Consider the following 22,289-nt stretch of genomic DNA (forward strand, 5'->3'; position numbering starts at 1 on the left):
TTGTTGTCTTTGCTGTTCAGTCATGTTAGACTCTGTGACCCCATTTAGGATTTTCTTGGCAGAGACACTAGACTGGTTTGCCATTTCCTTTTCCAGCTCATTTCAGAGATGAGGAAACTGAGGCAAACAGGGTGAAGTGACATGCCCAGGATCACAAAGCTAATAAGTGTCTGAGGCCAAATTTGAACTCAAGTCCAGGTATCCACTGAGCCACCTAGCTGCCCTGATCATTTTCTTTAGGTTTATGTTTGTGGTAAAGGAAAAAAAAGAGGACCCATGCACAAACATGCAAGCATGAAGGAAGGCACAAAGATGAGGGAGACTGTTAGAAAATGGGATACTTTGTAATCCTTCCCAGGGTCTAGGAGAATGTCTTCAAGTGCCAGGACACTTCCTAAAAGCTGGACAATGCCCAGCTGCCATCTGCACAGCTCCTGTCTAGTAACGCCTTGGACTTCATGCTCATCTTACTCCCAGAGAAGCTGCACATGGGGTGGGGGTTGGGGGTGTGGGAGTGTGCTGGTGCCCTCCCCACCTTTATCTGACTTCCTAGCACCAGGATTCTGATCAAAGTGACAATCAGCTATCAGTATTTCGAAATATTTGTGAAGGAAAAGGCTGATGTTGGAGGGATGGATGTTCTGTTTTTCTAAATGTCCAACTATTTCATTATTCATGCAAAAGGGAAAAAATGTTCTGACATCATTTTTACAGATAATGCTGTGGTTCCCCCTCCTATCCCTCCTCTTGTTTTCATATGCTAACTGTTCCACTTCTTTAATGGGTTCTGAGTTACACCTGTGCACAATATTCGCATCGGGGGTCTTCACATGAAAGTTTATACTCTTTGTTCAAAATTAACCAATCTATCTAGTGCCACCTGTAATGCTGGAAACCAGTGCATCTACCTTGCCGATTTGAACCACTATGGTGAAATCTATCGTTTGATATTGGTAAACACTTTTGATTATAATCCTAGAATAGTAAATATTATGTGTTATAAAGTAAGTGAAGAGAGAGAGAGACAGACAGACAGTCAAAGATAGAGACGGATTCAACATTAGTGATCTGGAATTCCCCAGAAATTAAGTATGGTTCACAGTTAATTGTTGAGCTCTAATACAACTTACCATTTAAAATGGAGTACTTTGTTATTTTATAATAATGTCAGTTGTTAAACCTCAACATTCGGGATGAAACAAGAATTGTAAATAGAATTCAATGCAAATTCAACAGCTGTATTTGGAGTTACATTATTTTAACAAATAAAATTTTCTTTTAATGAAAAGAATCCTGTTTCCCTTGGACTCTTATTAACAAAAGGCTCTGTAATTTCTTATCAATTCTTATGCATCATTTATTATCATTTTTTACAAAAGACTGTAAATTAAAAATAGGAAATATTTTACCTTCTGCATTCTATATGAGGGCAGCTTCTCTCGGAAATGCTGAAATGATAACAAAACAAATGTAGCTTAAAAAATACCACCAGGGCAACCTAAATATAAGATGTAAAAATGCAAGCTGGAATACACAGGACAATTTAAGCAACAGTACTTTTGTAATAAGAGGTCAACTCTTACATAGGAATCCCAAATGAGAAAAGCAGTCTTATTAACACAGTCAACATTAGTACATGCTAGTATGGAGAGCTCCTTGGGGTTAACAGTATTTAACCTGCTTTCCATACCATTCCCACAACTCCCCAGTTTTCATTCCACTCCTGAATATGATCTGAAATCAGAGAATCTGCAGGTGTGACCTGTGGCAAGTCCATCTTTCTTCACCTGTAAAATGAGGGAGTTGGCTTGGAAGATCTTTACGGCTCTCCCCAGCTCAAAATCTATGATCCTTAACACTTTATATTGATTTTGTCTCCAATTATTTTCCATTTTCCTCAATTATTCTACAATCTAGTTCTGATTCTGAGAAACACTTTAGGACATGGCATATGACTGAAATCCTCACACTATGGTTCGAAATGAATAATAATACCCCAATGGTTAGTTTTCAAAAGCATATATATGAACACACATATTCATTTCTTCATTTATTTTTGAAAATTTTAACTACAAATATATATATTCACATATAATATAAAGCTACAACTAAATATGTACAGCTGTAAGTATACATATTTGAACTACATCTATACAGAGTTTAAAATATAGCTGCACATAGATGTGTGTATGTCTGCCAGTCTGCATACATCTATACAGAGATTCTGTCTAATAGAGCACTGAGCTGCAGGCCCCACTCTAGAGTTAGGAGCCTTTGGGCAAATTCTGTACTTCTCTGGGCCTAGCCTCAGTTCCTCAAACCAGATGATCTAACATTGTGATCTGATGAATTCTGATATTTTTGTTAACAGGATAAAGCAAGAACCAAAGTCTTTCATGCGGTTTCCTCACTATTTTGATGCTTCTCATAAACAGGGATAGCTTCAGAATAGTCAGAGTCATTTTGCCTTGGAAGTCCTGGGGTGACACAGGTTGCATTTTTACCACCTGTGCCTGCAGTAGACAAAAGATCTAAGAATGGCAGCTATCTGAATGTCTGAGTCATGATTTAAAATAAAAGAATCGGGGCAGCTAGGTGACACAGTGGATAAAGCACTGGCCCTGGATTCAGGAGGACTTGAGTTCAAATCTTGCCTCAGACACTTGATACTTACTAGCTGTGGGACCCTAGGCAAGTCACTTAACCCTCACTGCCCTGCCAAAAAAAAAAAAAAGAAAAGAAAAGAAAAAAATGAAAGCTTCCTTAATGTAGATGGAGTATCCCAAACAAGGGCTGCTAAGAATGCATCTGCCTCATGTTGTGTGAATCGATTCAACAGAGCTTTAAACTGAAAAATGAAAGGGGAGGGATGGCCAATTTTTATTCTACAATTTGCACATATATAGTAGGTACCATAAATAGTTACATTAACCATAGTAGGCACACTCAGCCATTCATAAGATACAAAATCTAAAAAAGGAATAAATAACCCCTTCACTTCTACTCCCCGGTACCCTGGCCTCATAGATCTACACATAAATGCACCAAGTTTGGGTAACAAAGAAGATAAACTAGAGAGCCTAATGCAATCACGCAAATTCAATCTCATGGGAATCAATGAGATTTGGGAGGATAAAAGTTGTGCCTGAACAATGATTCTGGAGAGAGATTCTCCCCCAAAAGAAACAGATTAGGTAAAATGAAGGGTAGAGCATCACTATATGCATCTTATTGTATGAAGAAGTATAGCGGCCAGAAGGGAGGAGCATGGTCAATAGCAGGTGTCTAACGATCAATGGTACAAGGAAGGAAATGAAGCAATGTTGTCACGGAGCGGTATGACATAGGAACTCAATAGAAAGTAGAGAGTATATCAGAGTCAAGGAATGACACAAAAGTGATAAAGACCCGCCTTCAATCAGCTCTTCTAAAGTTCTCTGCCAAAAGTAGAGCAGCCCATGATTTCTCACCCTCCTAAAGGTGGAGGAATCAACAATGGAAATTCTATACTGGATCCAATTCTCAATAACAAGAAGAAACATCTACTAGAGGAGAAAATAAATAGCAGGAGGGAAAGGCAAACTAAGAATAGTCTAACAGATACCTCAGATTTTGTGAAAACAGATGGCAAAGGGTTCAGAAGAAAAGATACACGAGAACCAATAGACTAAATTCTACAGGGTAAATCTAAATCAGTCCAGGAAGAATAGGAAGCTCTCAAGATTGAAATTCTTGATCCAAAGAAAAACAATTTTGACGAGAAACAAAGAAGCTGTCCAGAGAAATCAAGGAGAACTCACCAGAAGAGCCAAGTTCGATATTTAAAAAGAGGCAAGCAACAGAAGATGAATATAAAAACATGGCATTATCCTGTAAGAACAGTGTCAGGAATTCTTGAGTTACAAATACAATAAGGCTGTGAAGGAAACAAATGACAAAACGGCTGTTTTTTAAAACACTATTGGGGCAGCAGAGAGAAGACAGAGCTGCCCAATTTATTTGTGCTTATTAACTCTTTTCCAAAGACAATGATTTTTGGAGAGGAAATGATAGAATGTCAATAAGTAAGGTAGCAGGGGAATACCTAGCATCCCCCTGATGAGTTTAAGTCCACTGGTCCAGATGAACTGCCTCCAAGGCTTCTGAAAAACCAGAGACATGACAGCTGAGCATGAGACCATGGTCTCTGAAAGACTGAAAAATGGCAAGATATGGGCAAATGCCACCTCAGGTTTCCAAAAATGGGGAGGGGGGGCAAGAAAAGGAAGAATGGAGCCTGGCAAAACTCTAGAATTTGTTATTCAAGGGAGAATTAGTAAAAAAGAAAGAAAGGAGTAATCACAAGAACCAGCTTCACCACAAATAAATCACACAAGACTCGCCTATTTTGTTTTTTTTCAGTTTCTAGACTGTCAGATCCAAGAAAAGCTATAAACAGTTTACAAAACCTCATGTTTTTCTTATGGTGAAGATGGAAATATATGGGCTAGACAACATTACAATTAGATGTTTCTGAAAGCAGTGTGGTAAAATGGAAAGCATACAGGTCAAGAAGACCTAGATTTGGGAGCAGCTAGGTGGTGCAGTGGATAAAGCACCAGCCCTGGATTCAAGAGGAACTGACTTCAAATCTGGCCTCAGACACTGAAGCTCTCTGCAAAAAAAAGAGCATCTCACACTGAATACTAAAATAAGGTCAAAATAGGTACATGATTTACACATTAAAGGTGAAAAACCATAAGCAAATTAAGAGGGCACGGAATAGTTTATCTGTCAGATTTATGGACAGGGGAAGAAATCAGGACCAAAGAAGATATAGACAGCAATACGAAATCTAAAATAGAATATTTTGGTTATATAAAATTAAAAAGGGGCAGCTAGGTGGCGCAGTGGATAGAGCATCGGCACTGGAGTCAGGAGGACCTGAGTTCAAATCCGGCCTCAGACACTTGACACTTACTAGCTGTGGGACCCTGGGCAAGTCACTTAACCCCAACCGCCTCACCAAAAAATAAAAAAATAAAATAAAAAGCTTTTGCAAAACAAGATTACAAGGAAAGAAGAAAACCGGGAAAGAATTTTTGAAACAAGTATCTCTGATAAGGGACCCATTTCTCAAACATAGAAAAATGAGTCAAAATTATAAAAATACAAGTCATTCCCCAATAGAACAAATTGATTGGTCGAAGGATATGAACAGGCAGTTTTCAGACAAAGAAATCAAAGCTATCTATAGTCACATGAAAAAATGCTCTAAATCATCACTGATGAGAGAAATAAAAACTAAAACAATTGTGAGGTACCACTTCACACCTATCAGTGACAAATATAACAAAAAAGGAAAATATTGGATGTTGAAGGAGATGGGATGCTAATCCACTGTTGGTGGAGTTGTAAAAAGATCCAATCATTTTGGAAAGCAATTTGGAATTATGCTCAAAGGGCTATCAAACTTTCATACCCTTTCATCCTGCAATACCACTGCTAGGTTTATATCCCAAAGACATCACCCAAAAGAGAAAAATACTTATTTGTACAAAAGTAGTTCTAGAATTGGAAATCAAAGGAATGCCCATCCATTGGTGAATGGCTAAACAACTGGTAAATGATGGTGATGGAATATTATTGTGCTATGAGAAATGACGAGCAGGACGATTTCAGAAAGGCCTGGAAAGCCTTATATGAACTGATGTATAGTAAAGTGAGCAGAGCCAGGAGAAAATGTTGTACATAGTGACAGCAATATTGTTTGATGAAGAACTGTGAATGACTTAACTTTTCTCAGCAAGACAACGATCTTGCTGAGGACAAATGATGAAGCAGATTATAAGTTTTCTTATACAAAATGATTAATATGGTAATTATTTGTATAATGCCCATGTATAACCTGTATTTGATTGCTTACTGCCTCAGGGAGGGTGGAGGGGAGGAAGAGGAGGGGGAGGGGATAGAATTTGGAACTCAAAACTGATTCAGCATCAGCACAAAAAGAGATCTACAACAGTGACTCAAGACTGAGCTGTGCTTGGCCTGGGCTGTTTCAGATTTTTTAAAATGATGTGGTTCCTGGGAGAGATGGAATCCTTACCAAGTGGGTAGATGCCATAAAGCTAACATACACATTGGGTGCAGGAATCAGGATCCACAAATGAAATTCATTGCACGCTTTGATAACAGGGTCAAAATGAGGAAGATGAACTGGAACAAGAAAAAACCAAATTCTACATCTGGTTTTAAATATTAACTTCCCAAGTACGAGCCGGGAAAGGCCTGGCTAGACAATGGTTTGTCAAACACAAGTTTGGAGATTTTAGGGGCCTGTAAAGAGGTAGGAGTGAAACAGGACAGTGACATTTGCTTTGGCTAGACCCTTGCCTAGAAGACTTTCCTTCCTGGTATCATCGAGTCTCACCTTAAGTGGCAACCCCCATTAGAAGCCTTCCCCAAACCCTCTTTATTGTGGGGCCTTCCTCCTCTTCACTATTTCCTATTTCTCTTGTACTGACTGTTTGGTTGTAGCCTCCTCCATTGGATTGCAAGCCCTTCCAAAGGCAGGGACGATCTTTTGTCTTTCTTTGGATTGCCAGTGCCTACCACAGAGGTGCTCAGTAAGTGCTTACTGACTGACTGCGTGACTCAGAGAGCTAATGAGGTGGAGCCTTCATTCTAAGAGTCACAGTACTCAGGAGTAAGTAGCTTATAATCTTGCTGTTCTAACCAAGGCTACAGGAAGATGGTAAGCTCTTGGTGCCAAATTTTCAGGTTACTAAGCTGGAGAATGTTCAAGACAGATCTACCAGGTTGTGAGAGGTCATGTCACACCTTACAACCCTTGGCTGACAAAAGAAGGGATGTGCAGCCCACATGAGGGAAGACATGGGTGAGAGGGACATAGGGATATGACCCTCCACTGAGATGGAAAGTGCCCCCCCCCTTCAGCCTAGTGATCTGATCTCAGTCTTAAAGCCCCTTAGAGCCCCCTATTTCTCTCTCTTTCTGTTTTTTCTCTAGAGAGAGGCAATAATGGGAAGCTACTATCCCCCTTTCTAAATATAGGCATATCAGCTTAAAAATTGCTTCATAGAGTCTGCACCGAGACATTATGTAGACATGATACATTGTTGCAGAAACAGAAAATTTTGCAAAATACTCTAACAACCCAGGAGAGAGACTTATCGCTGAACATTCCAGGAGAATGATTTATTGCTGAACCCAATTACCACATTTTGCTCAAATTAGATGTCTGTAAAGAGTATAAAAACTACTTGGTTTCCTAATCCCGGTGTGTCACACCTCCTGGTTGTCCCAGTTGAGTGTGGTGCACCTTTCTTTCGAAAGAAATAAAATCAATGCTTCGGCCTCCTTTCTCCTCGGTTCTCTATTACAGGGGTCAGTGGGTGTACTTCCCATCCTACTCATGGGGATAATGTAATAACTGTTTTCAAGGACAAGAAGAGCCAGTACAGAAAGGGGATGAGACTTGGTTCTGCTTGGCCTTAAGGGCAAAACTAAGGACAGATGGTGAGTGCAAGTTGCAAAAAGATAAATTCAGATTTAATGAAAGGAAAACTTTCACAACCATTAGAGCTATTCAAAGGTGGAAGGGCTGTCTCAAGAGTTATTTAGGTGCCTTCCTTCACTAGCTAAGACAATTCCTGCTTAGATATTGGTTGGTCTAGTTAGTTTCTGAAGCTACTTTAAATTCAGATTCTGTGATGTTAAAATCTAAGATTAAATGCATGTGTGGTCCAAAGGACCAAAGGCTAACAGCTTTGTCTGGCCCACACAAGACTCTCCCTTTGATCTGAGGGGCAGCAGCAGCCACACATGAGCATCCGCAGAAAGAATTAACTTGAGGTAGATAGTCTGACAAGTCAGAGCCCCCTCTCCCAGAGAAGAGCCCTTCCAGAAGGCTCTCCCATCAGAATGGCTTTCTACTACCACTATAAAAAGAATTAAATGGGGGAATTTCTCTTCTAAATACTAGGACCCTCTATATTTAGTTTTATCACCCTTCTCTCCCATTCTCCAGCTGAGGAATGCCCTGTCCACTCTCTTATCCAATCCCAGGGTCCATTTCTATGCCTTAATCTTGTGACATAATGTTGTGGTTAGTTCCGTCCCTGAATCCTATCCTCCGACCCATCATTGGCAGTGCCACTAAATTCTAACCTGTCTTTTCAAGCTGTGCTTTGCTGGTTCAGCACCAAGTCAAATGAGGACTAAATGGGTTCTTGTCTTGTTTCCCCAGGACATATGTCCCACTGTGTATCTTAGCTGTCTTACCTCCTTGATGCCCAAGTTCCTGCCTTGGCTACTAGTTTACTTCCTGCAGAATGCCACTATTTGCCAACTGTGTGACCCCAAGCAAATCCCTTCATCTCTCTGAGTCAATTTCCTCATTGGTAAAATATGAGCTTGGACTAGATGACTGACAGCTCTCTATCATTCTAGGGGCCCCAATGCCTAACATCCACAAGTCTAGATGCCCTGACAACGCTTGCTGCCTATTCTATGGATCTTATGGTATCTAAGTACTGGCCATCTCTTGTTCTTTACAACACATCTTGCCACTAACTGAGCCCAAGCCATGAAACTTATGTAGTCCATTTGCTTCTCCCAGAGCCCTAGATATCCCTGGAGAAACAATGGATTTCCTGTCTGAGCCTCAAGGCTTATTTCCCTTTAGCTTTTGTTTTTGTCAGTCCTCTCATTTACCAGTCTCACTAGAGTCCCTCTGGGGTCTATGAAAGAAACTCAGTCAATTGCCCTTAGCAAGGTTCCCTGAACTGCACCCCTCATTGGTCACAGGAGTTCCTGATTTCCATTTCCACCCCAGCTTTCCTGATCCTTTTTCCTTTCTATCTTCTGTGTTCTTAAGGCTCTTCTTAGCAAGTTGTTCTTTCCAAACCCTTCCCTGGGGATCAATGCTCACTAAGCTTCTCTTTTTAAATCATTAACCACCTCTTAGCTTTTTTGGTGGCACTGTGGAAAGACACGGCACCCAGGTGCCACAGTTCTCCATTACTTAATGCTTGAGTGACTCTGGGCAAATCACTTCATTTCTGTGAACCTCCATTTCCTTCTCTATAAAACAAAAAGACTAGGCACCTAGGGTGCCAACAAGTTCTAAAGTCTATCATTGCTGATGATCATCCCCAACCCATCATTAATCCATAAAGAATATAACTACAATTCACAAAATCTTACACTAAAGAGACTCAGTTACCTCTCCTGGAAGGAAAAGGCACACAGTGGACTTTGGGAGTTTTTAAATACCATATTTAAATATCACATTAACATTTTATCATGTCACCACCTCTCCACCTTGGGGCATAGAATCTCAGAACCAGGAAGAACTCTCCATCACCAAACCTCAATCTCCAGAGAGATAAAGGTCTTAGGAAACCCAGCAAGATAAAGAAACTTATCCAAGATGTTTCCAAGTTTTTTACACAGTATCTTACTGCCAAACTTAATCACAAAGGGTTTCTTTTTCTTTCTTTTGTTGGAAATGATGAGAAGAGAGAGCCAAGGTATATACAAAAGGAAACTTAAAGGGAAAAAAAGCCACAGAAAGGTCATATTCTCCATTACCTGCATTTCAATGTAGCGGGGATCAGACTTCTTTCTTTTTAGGTCTTCCTTAAGTTGCTGGTCTAAATCCACATCCGGTTCATTCTCTTGCAAGAGATATTCAGAATCTCTATCTACAAATGACCTTCCCTTGTCCGTTGATTTCTTCCCTCGGTCTACAAGCTTCTTTTCTTGGTCCAAAGTTTTCCTTTCCTTTTCCAAATATTTCTTTTCTGAAGTTGGTTTGTTCTGGACAGGAATTTCAGTCCCATATCTATTTTGAGATAAATTGCAGAGTTCACTGAGTCACTTGAGTCTTGGAAAAAAAAAAAAACTAGAACTTCTTTTAAAACATGTAACAAAAGTGCCCAAATTAAGGCCTTCAACTTACTCTCAAATGAATGCAATTGAGACACTTTAGCAATACTGAATTCAATCTATGTGTTTCTTTTGAACATCGAATGAGTTATTCTTGATCATTAATACTGATAGCCCTTTGCCTCCTCTCTATTCAATCTACAAAGAACAGTAGTGCCCTCTTTAACATTAGCGTGTGCACTTTTAAGTTGTCTTGTTTGGAGTATTCATTGTAGAATGCAGACAAAAGTTGCAAGAATGAAAAAGTATAATGGAATTATGAATCTGTATTTTCTGTGGTCTGTGAAAACATAGCTAACAGTTAAAAATAACTCATTGTGGGGCAGCTAGGTGGAGCAGTGGATAAAGCACCAGCCCTGGATTCCCAGGACCCGAGTTCAAATCTAGACCCAGACACTTACTAGCTGTGTGACCCTGGGCAAGTCACAACCCTCACTGCCCCGCCAAAAATAAATAAGTAAATAACTCATTGTGTTATACTCATGCTCTCTCTCATATGTATGTGTGGGTGTGCACATGGCACAAGCATGCATGCATGCATGATCTCTCTCTCTCTCTCTCTCTGCCTATACAACAGCGGTACCTTAATATGTGTGTATCTGGAGAATTTGCAATCACTTAAGTTAAGTCTTCCTAGTTACAAGCCTAAAAAGGTCTTAGGACTTCACAAAGAGCATACCACCAGAAAAAAGCTGAAATAAAAAATGATACTTTAAAAAATGTATACCTCGGTTTTTAAAAAATTAAGAAAAGTCTCTCACCTGTTATCATCCCTGACCTATGCAAGAAAAATGATTAACAATATTAAGAATTAGTCTTTGATGGAAAGAGGAATTTTTAATCTTCCCTGAACCATAATGTGGAATAATGAAGAATAGTACTTTTAAACTGTTATTCTTGTCAGGTACATTGCTACTTAAAGACCTGTTATTTTCTACCCATTTTTGAAAAGAATAATTTTTTTACCCATGATCCTCAGGAGTAAACCAGGATATTTGCGGCTGAGAATCTTTGTCATTCTTGGTTTGGACAGAATTCAACAGCTGTACAATTTGTTCTTCTCGACGTTCATCCATACGCACTACAGCTCTCTTAGTTATAGGAAGAAAAAAAGTTTGTCACCAACAATTATGCAAATTGAACTAATTTCAACCATTGACAAGACTTCATTTCTCTTTATAGTTATCAATTAAAACAAATAAAACATCTCCCTCCCTGAAGCCCTTTTCTCCTCCCACTTTCTTCTATAGATTTCTATTCTTTTTCGTTCTTAGATTTTATCAAATTTTAACAAGTCACTCTGTAAGAGTTACTTATTTTTTCTATCAAAAACAAAGAATCTTGTTAATCTCCCCAACTTTAAGCAGAAGAAGACCTTACCCAACTAGCAGGTGGAAAAGGGAGAATGGTCATTTCCCAAGCCTATCGTCAAACATATTAGCCAAAGGAAGAGAAGCAAGCAGGGCTAAGTGGAGTGAAAGAATGCAGAATGGAGTGCAGAAAATGTTTGGTGTTTGAGAAACAACCCTGAGATCTGGAAGTAGGAGTGCATCAAAAAGATTCAAGTTCAGGAGCCACAACATAAAAAGCTGATGACAATGTGGACAGAGTAGTAAGGTTAATAGGCCAAAACAGTGTGAAAGCTTGAAAGTGAAAAGAAGGTCACAAGTCAAATGGTTGTTTCTAAAACCAAGAGTTAAATATCACCTCCTTCCTCTCTGAAGCTTTCCTGAATCCTCACACCCACCAGCCCCTTGCCAAAAGTATTCCCTCTCCTCTGATTTCTCATAGAATCTTGTAAATCTCGGGCTGCCAGTTTAAGAAAGTTATTGTCTAGGAGTACAACCCATGTTATGAGTTACCAGTTGAAGAAACCAAGCATGTTTAACCTGAGTAAGAGAAGACTTAGGGGGAACATGTCTTCAAGTATTTAAAGAGCTATCACATGACAGATGGATTAGACCCTAAAAGGGTGAATCAGAAGCAAAATATGGAAGATGCAAAGAGGCCAATTTTGCCAGGGAAAACTTCCTAACAATGAGAGCTGCCAAAAGTGATGGGGACGTGCACATGTGTGCACATGTGCCTGGGGGGTGGGGGGGGAGATGTTCCTCCCTGCTAAAGGGCTGCAAAAACCAAACCAAACCAAAACAAACCAGGCCGGATGACTACTTGTCAAGTATGTTACAATAAATACCACTTTTGTGTGTGTGGTTTGGATTAGATGGTGTGATCAGACGGATATCTAGCAGGGTTCCACACTCTACTTCACCTCTCCCACCTCTCACCCAATAAATTAGTATCTGTGACTGAAAGGTAACAAAGCAAGGATCCGGCTGGCTCAGAAAGGGGGCAAGGCTCAAATCACACCTCCCTTGACACAGCTTCCTGGTCTACTTACTAAAAAGGCTTACTTACATGGGGTCAGGTTTAGTGACTCAAGATCACAGGTGAGCCCCTTACTCTGTCCTTTTAGGCAGAGCAGGGAGAGAGGCAAATTCTCAAGCTAAGTGCTACAGTATCCTTATTGAATATACCCTTTCGGTCTTAGGACTAAATAAACTTTCAATTAACTGTTCAATGATTTATGAGTGCCTCATTCCATCCCAACATCTAACCTGAACCTGACAAGCTGACAGACCACCAATTTTCAAACTGAGAGTTGGAATTACAATCGAGACCTAGATTTTTGAATCTTGAACCCCAAAGTTATTTGTCATGTGAGTCATAACCTCTGTGAGCCTTAGTTTTCTCATTTATAAAATGATGATAAAAATACTTAAACTATTTAGCTCTCAGAGCTGTTATGAGGAGAACACTTTATAACCCTCCAAGTGCTATGCAACTGGGAGCTTTTCATATTTTTTTTTTTTTATTTTTTTGCGGGGCAATTGGGGTTAAGTGACTTGCCCAGCGTCACACAGCTAGTAAGTGTAAGTGTCTGAGGCCGGATTTGAACTCAGGTACTCCTGAATCCAGGGCCTTTGCTCTATCCACTGCGCCATCTAGCTGCCCCAGCTTTTCATATTATTTTAAATGAAAGGTGTGCACAGAAGAGTGTGTCTTCCCTTTCCTCTCATAAGGTTTTTGACAGATTAGGTTTTTTTTTCATCTTTGCAATTTTTCATCTTTGCTGCCGATTCACATGGAAAATTAACATTCTTAGACTACCTGTCAGAATAACTGCACAAAGAAAACATTCCAGGTAAGACTGCACTGAAAATGGGGGGGGGGAATTCTAAAAGCTTTTTAGTTGATAATTCTTTTATAGTCATTTAAAGGTTCAATGGAGGTAAAACAAATGAATCACAATAAAGTAAAATCCCAATCTATTTGGGAGAATGAATCATTTTGAATAGCTGAAGGCTTAATGCTTTAAACACAACTTTTAAAAAATTCATCAATTTGACTTGAAGACATTCCTAAAATGCAATCCCTAAGCCAGTCTTTATGATTATCTGGTTCATAATTATGAATGTCAATTACTGAAAAATATTAGTGAGGCTCTCAAGGCTTATTGAGTCAATCAATCAGCACGTATTAAGTGCCTACTAAGTGTCAGGCAAATCTCTCTTTTTCTATGAAGCTTCTCAAACACTGGGCCACCGTGATTTATCTTATTCCTATTTCAATCCAGCCTCCACTTACTAAACTGTCAAGAGGGCAGATTTAACCCTATCACTCCACTAGTCAATAATGTCTCCTCATTAGCACCAAGATTATACAAAAAAACCTTCTGAATGATATTTAAACTCCCTCCCTATATTTTTGGTGCTCTTACACATTAATTTCTACCCTCGAGGCACCCCATGATGCAGCTCAATGGCCTTCCTGCTGTTCCTGACACAAATGCCCATCTCTCAGCTCTGTGCCCCTCCTTGCCTCTAGTTCCTAAGCTTAACTAGCTTCTGTCGAGACTCAGTTCAAATCCACCCCCCCCCCCAATGCAAAGGAAGACAGAAGGGAGACTGATTAAAAACAAAAAACTTTAGAAGATATGAAGCAGGAGTAAGAAAGGAAGAGGTCCAAGGCTTAGAAACCTCTTGAAAAATCATCAAGAGCACATTAAGTCAATAAGGATTTCTTAAATGCTTTATCTGGGCCAAATACAGAGGAGAAAAAGAAAGGCAAAACTAGTCTCTAGGCTTTTACTGAGTGGTGGTGGAAGGTAATCTCAGAGGGGAAGGGACCAGCAGCAGGCAAGAGTAGAAAGGAGCTGCTGAAGAGAGGTTAGAATCTGAGATAACTCTTGAAGGAACCAGGAGGAAACCAAGAGGTCAAGTCATGCAGGACAAAGACACAAATAGAGGAGATGCAGTATATATCCCAAATGTATTTTTCAATAACAGCTGGGAGATGCTGGAAAATGAAACTGATTTTTTCTGAAGAAATGACTGATTACAGATGAGATTCTATCAGAATCAGCCTTAGTGATACCATTAATTTATAAGAGCAAACTTGAAAAGCCAGCATGTAAAATTAAAAGTGATCCAACCTGACCTAGTCAAACACGGTTTCGGGGGGACCAGAAATGGAAAAAATCCTCTACATGGCCTATCACCAATAACTGTGGCAGAATAACACATTCAATGCAATAGCACAGGAAGAATGTCAAGAGCTAAGAAACCATGTCAGCCTGCAAAGGACAAATCCCTTTGCTATGGAAACATGTGACAGTCAAGAAGATTGGTGGGAAATTCTAAGTGTCACTTCATAAAATAGTGAGGGGAATTGTGGGAAAATAAGTTTGCAGAAAACTTGCTTTAAGATTCAATTAAGGGGCAGCTAGGTGGCGCAGTGGATAGAGCACCGGCCCTGGAGTCAGGAGTACCTGAGTTCAAATTCGGCCTCAGACACTTAACACTTACTAGCTGTGTGACCCTGTGCAAAGTCACTTAACCCCAAATTGCCTCACTAAAAAAAAAAAAAAAGATTCAATTAAAGGGGGAAGCTAGGTGGCGCAGTGGATAGAGCACCGGCCCTGGATTCAGGAGTACCTGAGTTCAAATATGGCCTCAGACACTTGATACTTACTAGCTGTGTGACCCTGGGCAAGTCACTTAACCCCCATTGCCCCGCAAAAAAAAAAAAAAAGAAACACAATTAAAGCCAGTGCCACAAGAGTTCTTGGAGGGAGCCAAGATGTCAGAGAGAAGCCAGGAAGTTGCCTGAGCTCTCCTGCGGTTCCCTCAAAAACAACATCAAAATCAAGCCTCTAAACGGATTCTGGAACTATAGAACCTACAAAAAGACAGAGAGACACAATCTTCTCACTTGAGATAATTTAGAAGACTTCAGAAAAGGTCTGTCTCACTTGGGTGAAAGGGGAGGGCAGCTCAGCACATGTTGGCACAGCAGCAGCTCAGCACACCTGAGAGTGGCACATCTAAGAGAATAACAATAATAAGACAACATACCGAAACTCATGGGGTGCAGCCAAAGCAATTCTTGGGGGAAATTTTCTATCTCTAAATGCTTACATGAACAAAATTGAGACAGAGATCAATGAATTGGGCATGTGAATAAAAAATCTAGAAAAAGAACAAATTAAAAATCCCCAATTAAATACTAAATTAAAATCCTGAACATCAAAGAAGAGATTAATAAAATGAAAGAAAACTATAGGGGGCGGCTAGGTGGCGCAGTGGATAAAGCACCGGCCCTGGATTCAGGAGTACCTGAGTTCAAATCCAGCCTCAGACACTTGACACTTACTAGCTGTGTGACCCTGGGCAAGTCACTTAACCCCCATCGCCCAACAAAACAAAACAAAAAAAACCCCCTATAAACTAAGAACTGATTTTATGAAAAAAAAATGAATAAAATAGATAAACCTTTGGTTAATATGAGTTTTAAAAAAAAGAAAGAAGTTCATTTTATATAAGATTCATGATAAGCCTCCAATTCTTTGGATGAGCTAGCCCCCGATCCAGGTTGCAAGTTCCCCCACCCCCAAACTCCAGTTATGTTTGTATTAGTTATGGTTTGCATGTTCTTCCATTGGGAAGAAGCTTTCCCTTGCAGGAAAACTACTGCAACAGCTGTAGCCAAGTGCTTATTAGAAAGGATTTTTCCCACCTAGGGAATTCTTAAAGAAGTTCCCAGTGATAAAGGTACTCCTTTTACTGGTTCAATTATCTCCCAATTGTTAGCTTCCTGGCCAGTGCGCTTCCAAACTTACACTTTGCTTACCACCCCCAATCCTCAGGTCTGGTAGAACGTAGTACTTCTGAACCTTAGGGGAACCCTTTTTGGTAAACATTCTCTTTCACCTTTTGAAATCATCACTAGGCATCCTATGCCTCTCTTTTCTCCCTCGAGTGACTCCCTCTCCATCAAGGCCTCCCTTCTATCTCATTGCAAAGGACTTACCAAAACTATTCATCACCTTAACCATCTTGTCTCTAAGTCATTTTCTAGCTGAGTCTTAAATCAGTCTATTGGAAAACGAACCTACACAAGGATTCCCTACCAAGTTCTGCTGACAAAACCCTCTGTTGCAAAACTAAAAGGAACTGACAGCTGGATCCACGTATCACATCTGAAGAAGACTCAGACCCCTGACATGCTACCAGTACTTATCCCCTCCAGAATATTCCCGCCTTACTACTTGGACTTTAGGTTATGTAAAAGGGTCCATTTACATTAAGTAGTTTCTATTTAGAGTTAAGTAATTGCCCAATTGAGAAATGGTCAAAGGATATGAACTGGAAATTTTCAGATGAAGAAATCAGTTATCTACTGTCATTTGAAAAAATGCTCTAAATCACTATTGACTAGAGAAATGCAAATTAAAACAACTCTGAAGTACCACTTGACACCTATCAGATTGGCTAATGTGACAAAAAAGGAAAATAATAAATGTTGGAAAAGCTACAGAAAAATTGGAACACTGATGCATCATTGGTGGAGTTGTAGGCTGATCTAACCATTCTGGCTAGCAATTTGGAACTGAGCCCAAAGGGCTATGGGACTGTGCACACCCTTTGAGCCAGTAATACCACTACTAGGTCTGTATCCCAAAGAGATGACAGAAAATGGAAAAAGAACGACGTGTACAAAAAATATTTATAGCTCTTTGTGGTGGCAAAGAACTGGAAATCGAGGGAATGCCCATCGTTTGGGGAATGGCTGAGCAAGTTGTGGTATATGAATGTAATGAAATACTATTGTGCTGTAAGAAAGGATGAGCAGGCAGATTTCAGAAAAACCTGGAAAGACTTAAGTGGACTGATGCTGAGTGAAGTGAGCAGAACTAGGAGAACTTTGTACACAATAAAAGCAACATTGTGGGATGATCAACTGTGATAGACTTAGCTCTTCTCAGCAATACAATGATCCAAGACAATTCCAAAGAACTCATGATGGAAAATGTTCTCCATATCCAGAAAAAAGAACTGTGGAATCTGAATGCAGATTGAACCATACGGTTTCTACTTTTTGGCTGTTTTTTTTCTTTTTTGAGGTTTTTCCCTTGTGGTCTGATTCTTCTTTCACAACATGACCAATGCAGAGATATGTTTAATGTGATTGTACATATATAACCTATATCAGATTGCTTTCTGTCTTGGAGAGGGGGGAGGGAAGGGAAGGAGGGAGAAAAAAATTGGAACTAAAAATCTTATAAAACAAATCTTGAAAACTATCTTTACATGTAACTAAAACATAATAAAATACTTTAATGATTAAAAAAAAAGACTCAAGCCAAATCATTTCAAGAGCATTTAAAGGTGAAACTGAAAGCAGAAATGAGCAGCAACAAAGGAAAAGTTGTCAATGTTTAAATAAGAAACCATCTTCTACATTAAAAAGTGGTGCCACAGGGGCAGCTAGGTGGCGCAGTGGATAGAGCACTGGCCCTGGAGTCAGGAGGACCTGAGTTCAAATCCGGCCTCAGACACTTAACACTTACTAGCTGTGTGACCCTGGGCAAGTCACTTAACTCCAATTGCCTCACTAAAAAAAAAAAAAAAGTGGTGCCACCACATTCAGACCTGTTGTACTAGTTCTAAGTTAGCTGCATCATGAAGTAGAAATGGCCAGAAACTTAAAAAAAAAAAAAGAAAAGAAAAAAGACTAAGTACAAAGAGAAAAGGATCCTTTCTGGAGCCACAAATTATTGGGAAAGGAAAGATAAAGTATTATCATGGGAAGTTAACAAAAAATGTCAGGGAGAAGGGAAGTAGAGGAAACCATGGATGGTTAAGGATGGAGACAATAGTAATAACTACTCTTCCCAAAGCCTATTTTTCTCGTTTCAACAGAAACTTTAGGAAACTAACATAGGTATTAAAGATACCCATGAGGAAAACAAAAGGAAAATAGGCAAGCTTGGCATGATTTTCCACAGCATATATTTAGTCCCCAGTTGACTGAAAGGTGAAGCAATATTAACATTCCCCAAGTTTAGACTGTTGACAAATAGGATAATGTATGTAAAATATCTTGCAAACCTTAAATTGTCATATAAAATGTGACCTATCATAACAAAAAATCTGATTTGATAGAACACAATATACATTTAAAGGCTCGCCTCCAGTATGTATCTACCTGCATATGTTAGCAAAAAATACACTTGACGGAGATGACTTTGTCCAAAGACTCTGCTGAATGTAAAGCAAGACATACACCGAGAACGTGTAGTAGAGACCAGACACCGGAGTTTCCGATGGCCTGAAGCTTCGAAACCCCTCTGAACCTCGGAAGACCAGCTCTGGGCCCAGCGGGAGGCCCCGTGGCCTGGGGAGGCAGGACAGCAGGCATGAGCGGCCAGGCTGCCAAGGGGGAAATCGATCCCGAGGCACCCGGAAGGCTTCCAAGGCGGTCCTGAGATCGATGCCCACTCGGAAGAAGCCTCTTTCGGGGCCGAGCCGGCTTCTCGTCCACAACCAAGGCGAGGGGCAAAGTATTTGTAGAACCGGCCGCTGACCGATGTGAATTAACCTGCGGGCACGCCACACACACTACACATGTACACGCCACACGCGCTTCACGTGTACACACGACACATGTACATGCCACACATACTACACACGTACACGCTACACGCGCTTCACGTGTACACACTACACATGTACATACCACACATGTACACGCCACACACGTACACGCTACACGTGCTTCACGCGTACACGCTACACACGTACACACCACAATACTACACATGTACACACTACACGCGCTTCACGTGTACACACTACACATGTACACGCCACACACACTTCACGCGTACACACTACATATGTACACGCCACACATACCACATGTACACGCCACACATACTACACACGACACACGTACACGCCACACATACTACACACTACACACGTACACGCCACACATACTACACATGTACACGCTACACGCGCTTCACGTGCACACACTACACATGCCGCACAGGTGCTACGCCCCAGTCCCTGCCCCTCCACCCTTCCCAAAGGGGGGAGAATCCCGGGAGGAGGGGGCTCCCCACGGAGTCGGTCCCCAGGCCGGACTTCTGTCCGGGTCCAAACGGGGCCGACCCACCAGGACCGGGCTGGAGCAGGGCTGGGCTCCCAAGAGCCTCCCCCCGCACTGATCTGCCCTCCCCGGCTCCAAAGGGGGAGAACCGGGGGGGGGGGGTGAGGAGGGTGCTGGTCTACACCGGGGACGCCCTACCCTGACCTGGTCACAAGTGTAGACCTCCCTCCCACGGGCCTAGCCGGACAGCGGGGGCCGGGGCTTTCTAGCTGGGAGCTGCCTACAATAACTGGAGCTTACACGCCCCCGGGGGGGAGGGGACATTGTGGGGCCCAGGGGCAGAACCCCGCCCCCCGCGGGGCCGGCCGCCCGGGGAAGGCCCGCAGCAGCACCGGGCTCTCACCTCCTGCCGCTCCGCGTCCTTGCTCTTCTGACCCTGCTTCCTCGCGTACCACAGGCCGATGTCGCGGCCCTTCAGGTGCCCGGGATGCCGGCCCCGGCCTCCGCCGCCGCCTCCGCTGCCGCCGCCGCCGCCGCCCCGGCCTCCGCCCCCGCCGCGGCTCCCCCCGTACCCGCCGCCGCTCGAGCCGCGGGGCCCGCCGCCATCGCGGCCCCAGTTCTGGCGGTGCTCGTAGCTCATCGTCCCGACAGAGAAAAGCCTCCCCAGGCAGGGACCGGCAACGGCTACAAATGGCGCCGGGGCCCGGAAGCAGGTCTCGCGTGCACTTCCGTTCCGCTTCCGGCGCCCAGCGCGAGGAGATCGGCGACGTCGCGTCACAAGAAGCGGTCTCCGGTGACGTAACAGCGGCGACGAGGGAAGGGAGGAGGCGGGGCTTAGGGCGAGCGCTTCGACGCCCTCCCAGGGGGCGGGGCGCGGGCCGCTGGTTGGGCTGCGCGCACAGCTCCGGGAGCTGAGGCGAGCTCTGCCCTAGTCTCCCAGCGGGGGACCGATCCGAACTTTAGAGTTCGAATCTACTTCCAGGGTGACCGGGAGGCGCGAATTTTAATGGAGCGCCACAAGAGCTTTCCGTGCACGTATTTTATGCCCTGAGCCCTTGGGCGTCAGTCTGGTGAAGACTATGCACCCCCATCGCAAAATGCATAAAATGAAATAATTATGGAGAAATAAAGATGGATCTTTTCTTCTCCCCAAGTTCACCTCATTCCCAAACGGGGCTCCGTAGGGTCCAGGGTGAACCTGAGCCTGTTAAAAGGGGCTTCCCTGCGTGACTCCCATAAAGTGACGTCACCCTGTGCGCCCCCCCCCCCATCTGCCTGCTCCCCTCACTTTTCAGGGAGACGCCCCAGAAGCGTGAAGCAAACCAAGAACAGACCCCAGCCCCCTGTTTTTACCATGTAATTAGGGGGTATCTTCGGCCCTATTGCGGGGTGCCAGCGATGGACTTCGGATCCAATGTACCCCATCAGAAGGGGCCCCGGAGCGGAGCATGGCAGTGGGCGTCCGAGCACCCGCCTGGCTCCAGCCCGGGAACGGTACCGAACCCACCGAGACAGAAATACCCCTGAAAGTCCGGGAGCTCGCTGACCGTGCTGCTCATCCAATGCCATCGTCTTCATGAGGAAAAAAATAAATAAAAACCAAGGATGCAGCAGTTCTGATGTAATACCCCCCCACACACACACACACACCCCCGCCAAAAAAAACAAAAATCAGTAAAAAATAACACTGGCCGTTCACCATGACTGCCAGCAGAAAGCTTAGAAACTTGACCTGACAGTCCCCGAATTTGACGCCTGGTTGTCTATTTCAATTCAATCTTTAGAATTTCCTAAATCCTACCCTACACAAAGAGGAAGTCAACAAGTGTTTGTGCCCGGCATCCCGATAAGCCCAGAGGATACAATAAAAGGCTTCAAACCCAGCCCCGGCCCTCCAGGAATTCGCATCCAATTAGAAGTATGGTTGTAGATAACTAGGTACACAAGATCTGGGCAGATGAGATGGAAGGTATTAGGGAAAGGCGAGAGAAGCTGGAGGGGACCTAGATAAGCCAGGGAACAAAGAGGGTTTGAACAACGGTTCTGGCTGCATGAAGGGAGAGAATACAGACAGACGGGAGAGACATTGTGAAGGGAAGATTGATGGGACTTGGCCACTGATAGGAACCGAGGGTAGAAGAGAAAGTGAAAAGTTGAGGATGACTCCTAAATTCTGAACTTGGCGTCTAGCAAAATGATGATTAACTGTCACGACCCCCCTTCCCCACCCCCGAGCAGCTAAGTGGTGGAGCTGAGAGAGCCCCTGCAGTGGAGTCAAGAGGACCCGAGTTCAAAGTAGACCCTGTGTGACCCTGGACAAGTCACTTAACCCTGGCTGCCTCTGTTTCCTCATCCGTAAAATGAGCTAGTGAAGGAAATGGCAAATCACTCCAGGATCTCTGCCAACAAAACCCCAATTTGGGTCATGAAGAGTCAGGAGGCAACTGAATAACAACAGGAAGAAAGAAAAAGGGATGGTAGGAGGAGGCATGTGTTTTGAGGGAAAGATATTAAGTTCAGTTTTGAACAGTTGGAGCTTGTGATGCCTTTGAAAATTCACACAAATGATTAGCATTTCCATTAGTAAAAATATCAAGCAGAAAGAGATAAAAATACAAATTCCATTTAAAATACCTATGGAATTTATAAAATGCTTTGCAGTTTACCTATCCAGATACACATAGGTTCCTATGTATAGAAATATAACTATAAAATAATCTACAGAAATAAAGACCTAAATATTTGGAGAAATAATGCTCTTGAATATTCTCAGCCAATATAATAAAAATGACAGCCCTAACAAAAATAATTGACTTTTTCTGTTCCATACCAAAAAATTACTTGAGAGAGCTAGAAAGAAATAGTAAATATCATCT

The 22,289-nt window shown here is 42.3% G+C and overlaps 1 protein-coding gene across 1 annotated transcript in view; it reads right to left on the minus strand.

Moving 5' to 3' along the window:
* The window catches only part of DHX36 (DEAH-box helicase 36), a 48,130-nt gene extending 27,963 nt beyond the window's left edge, over positions 1-20,167 (minus strand). The window contains exons 1-4 of the mRNA XM_043994324.1: positions 19,817-20,167; positions 10,921-11,045; positions 9,598-9,850; positions 1,410-1,448 (exon numbers count right to left, since the gene is read on the minus strand). Of these exons, the coding sequence (XP_043850259.1) occupies positions 1,410-1,448; positions 9,598-9,850; positions 10,921-11,045; positions 19,817-20,053 (654 nt within the window). The 5' untranslated portion in view covers positions 20,054-20,167. The remainder of the gene's footprint in view (positions 1-1,409; positions 1,449-9,597; positions 9,851-10,920; positions 11,046-19,816) is intronic.
* Between the last annotated feature and the right edge of the window lie 2,122 nt (positions 20,168-22,289).

The sequence above is a fragment of the Dromiciops gliroides genome, chromosome 3 (genome assembly GCF_019393635.1).
Source record: "Dromiciops gliroides isolate mDroGli1 chromosome 3, mDroGli1.pri, whole genome shotgun sequence".
NCBI classification, from domain to species: Eukaryota; Metazoa; Chordata; class Mammalia; order Microbiotheria; family Microbiotheriidae; genus Dromiciops; species Dromiciops gliroides.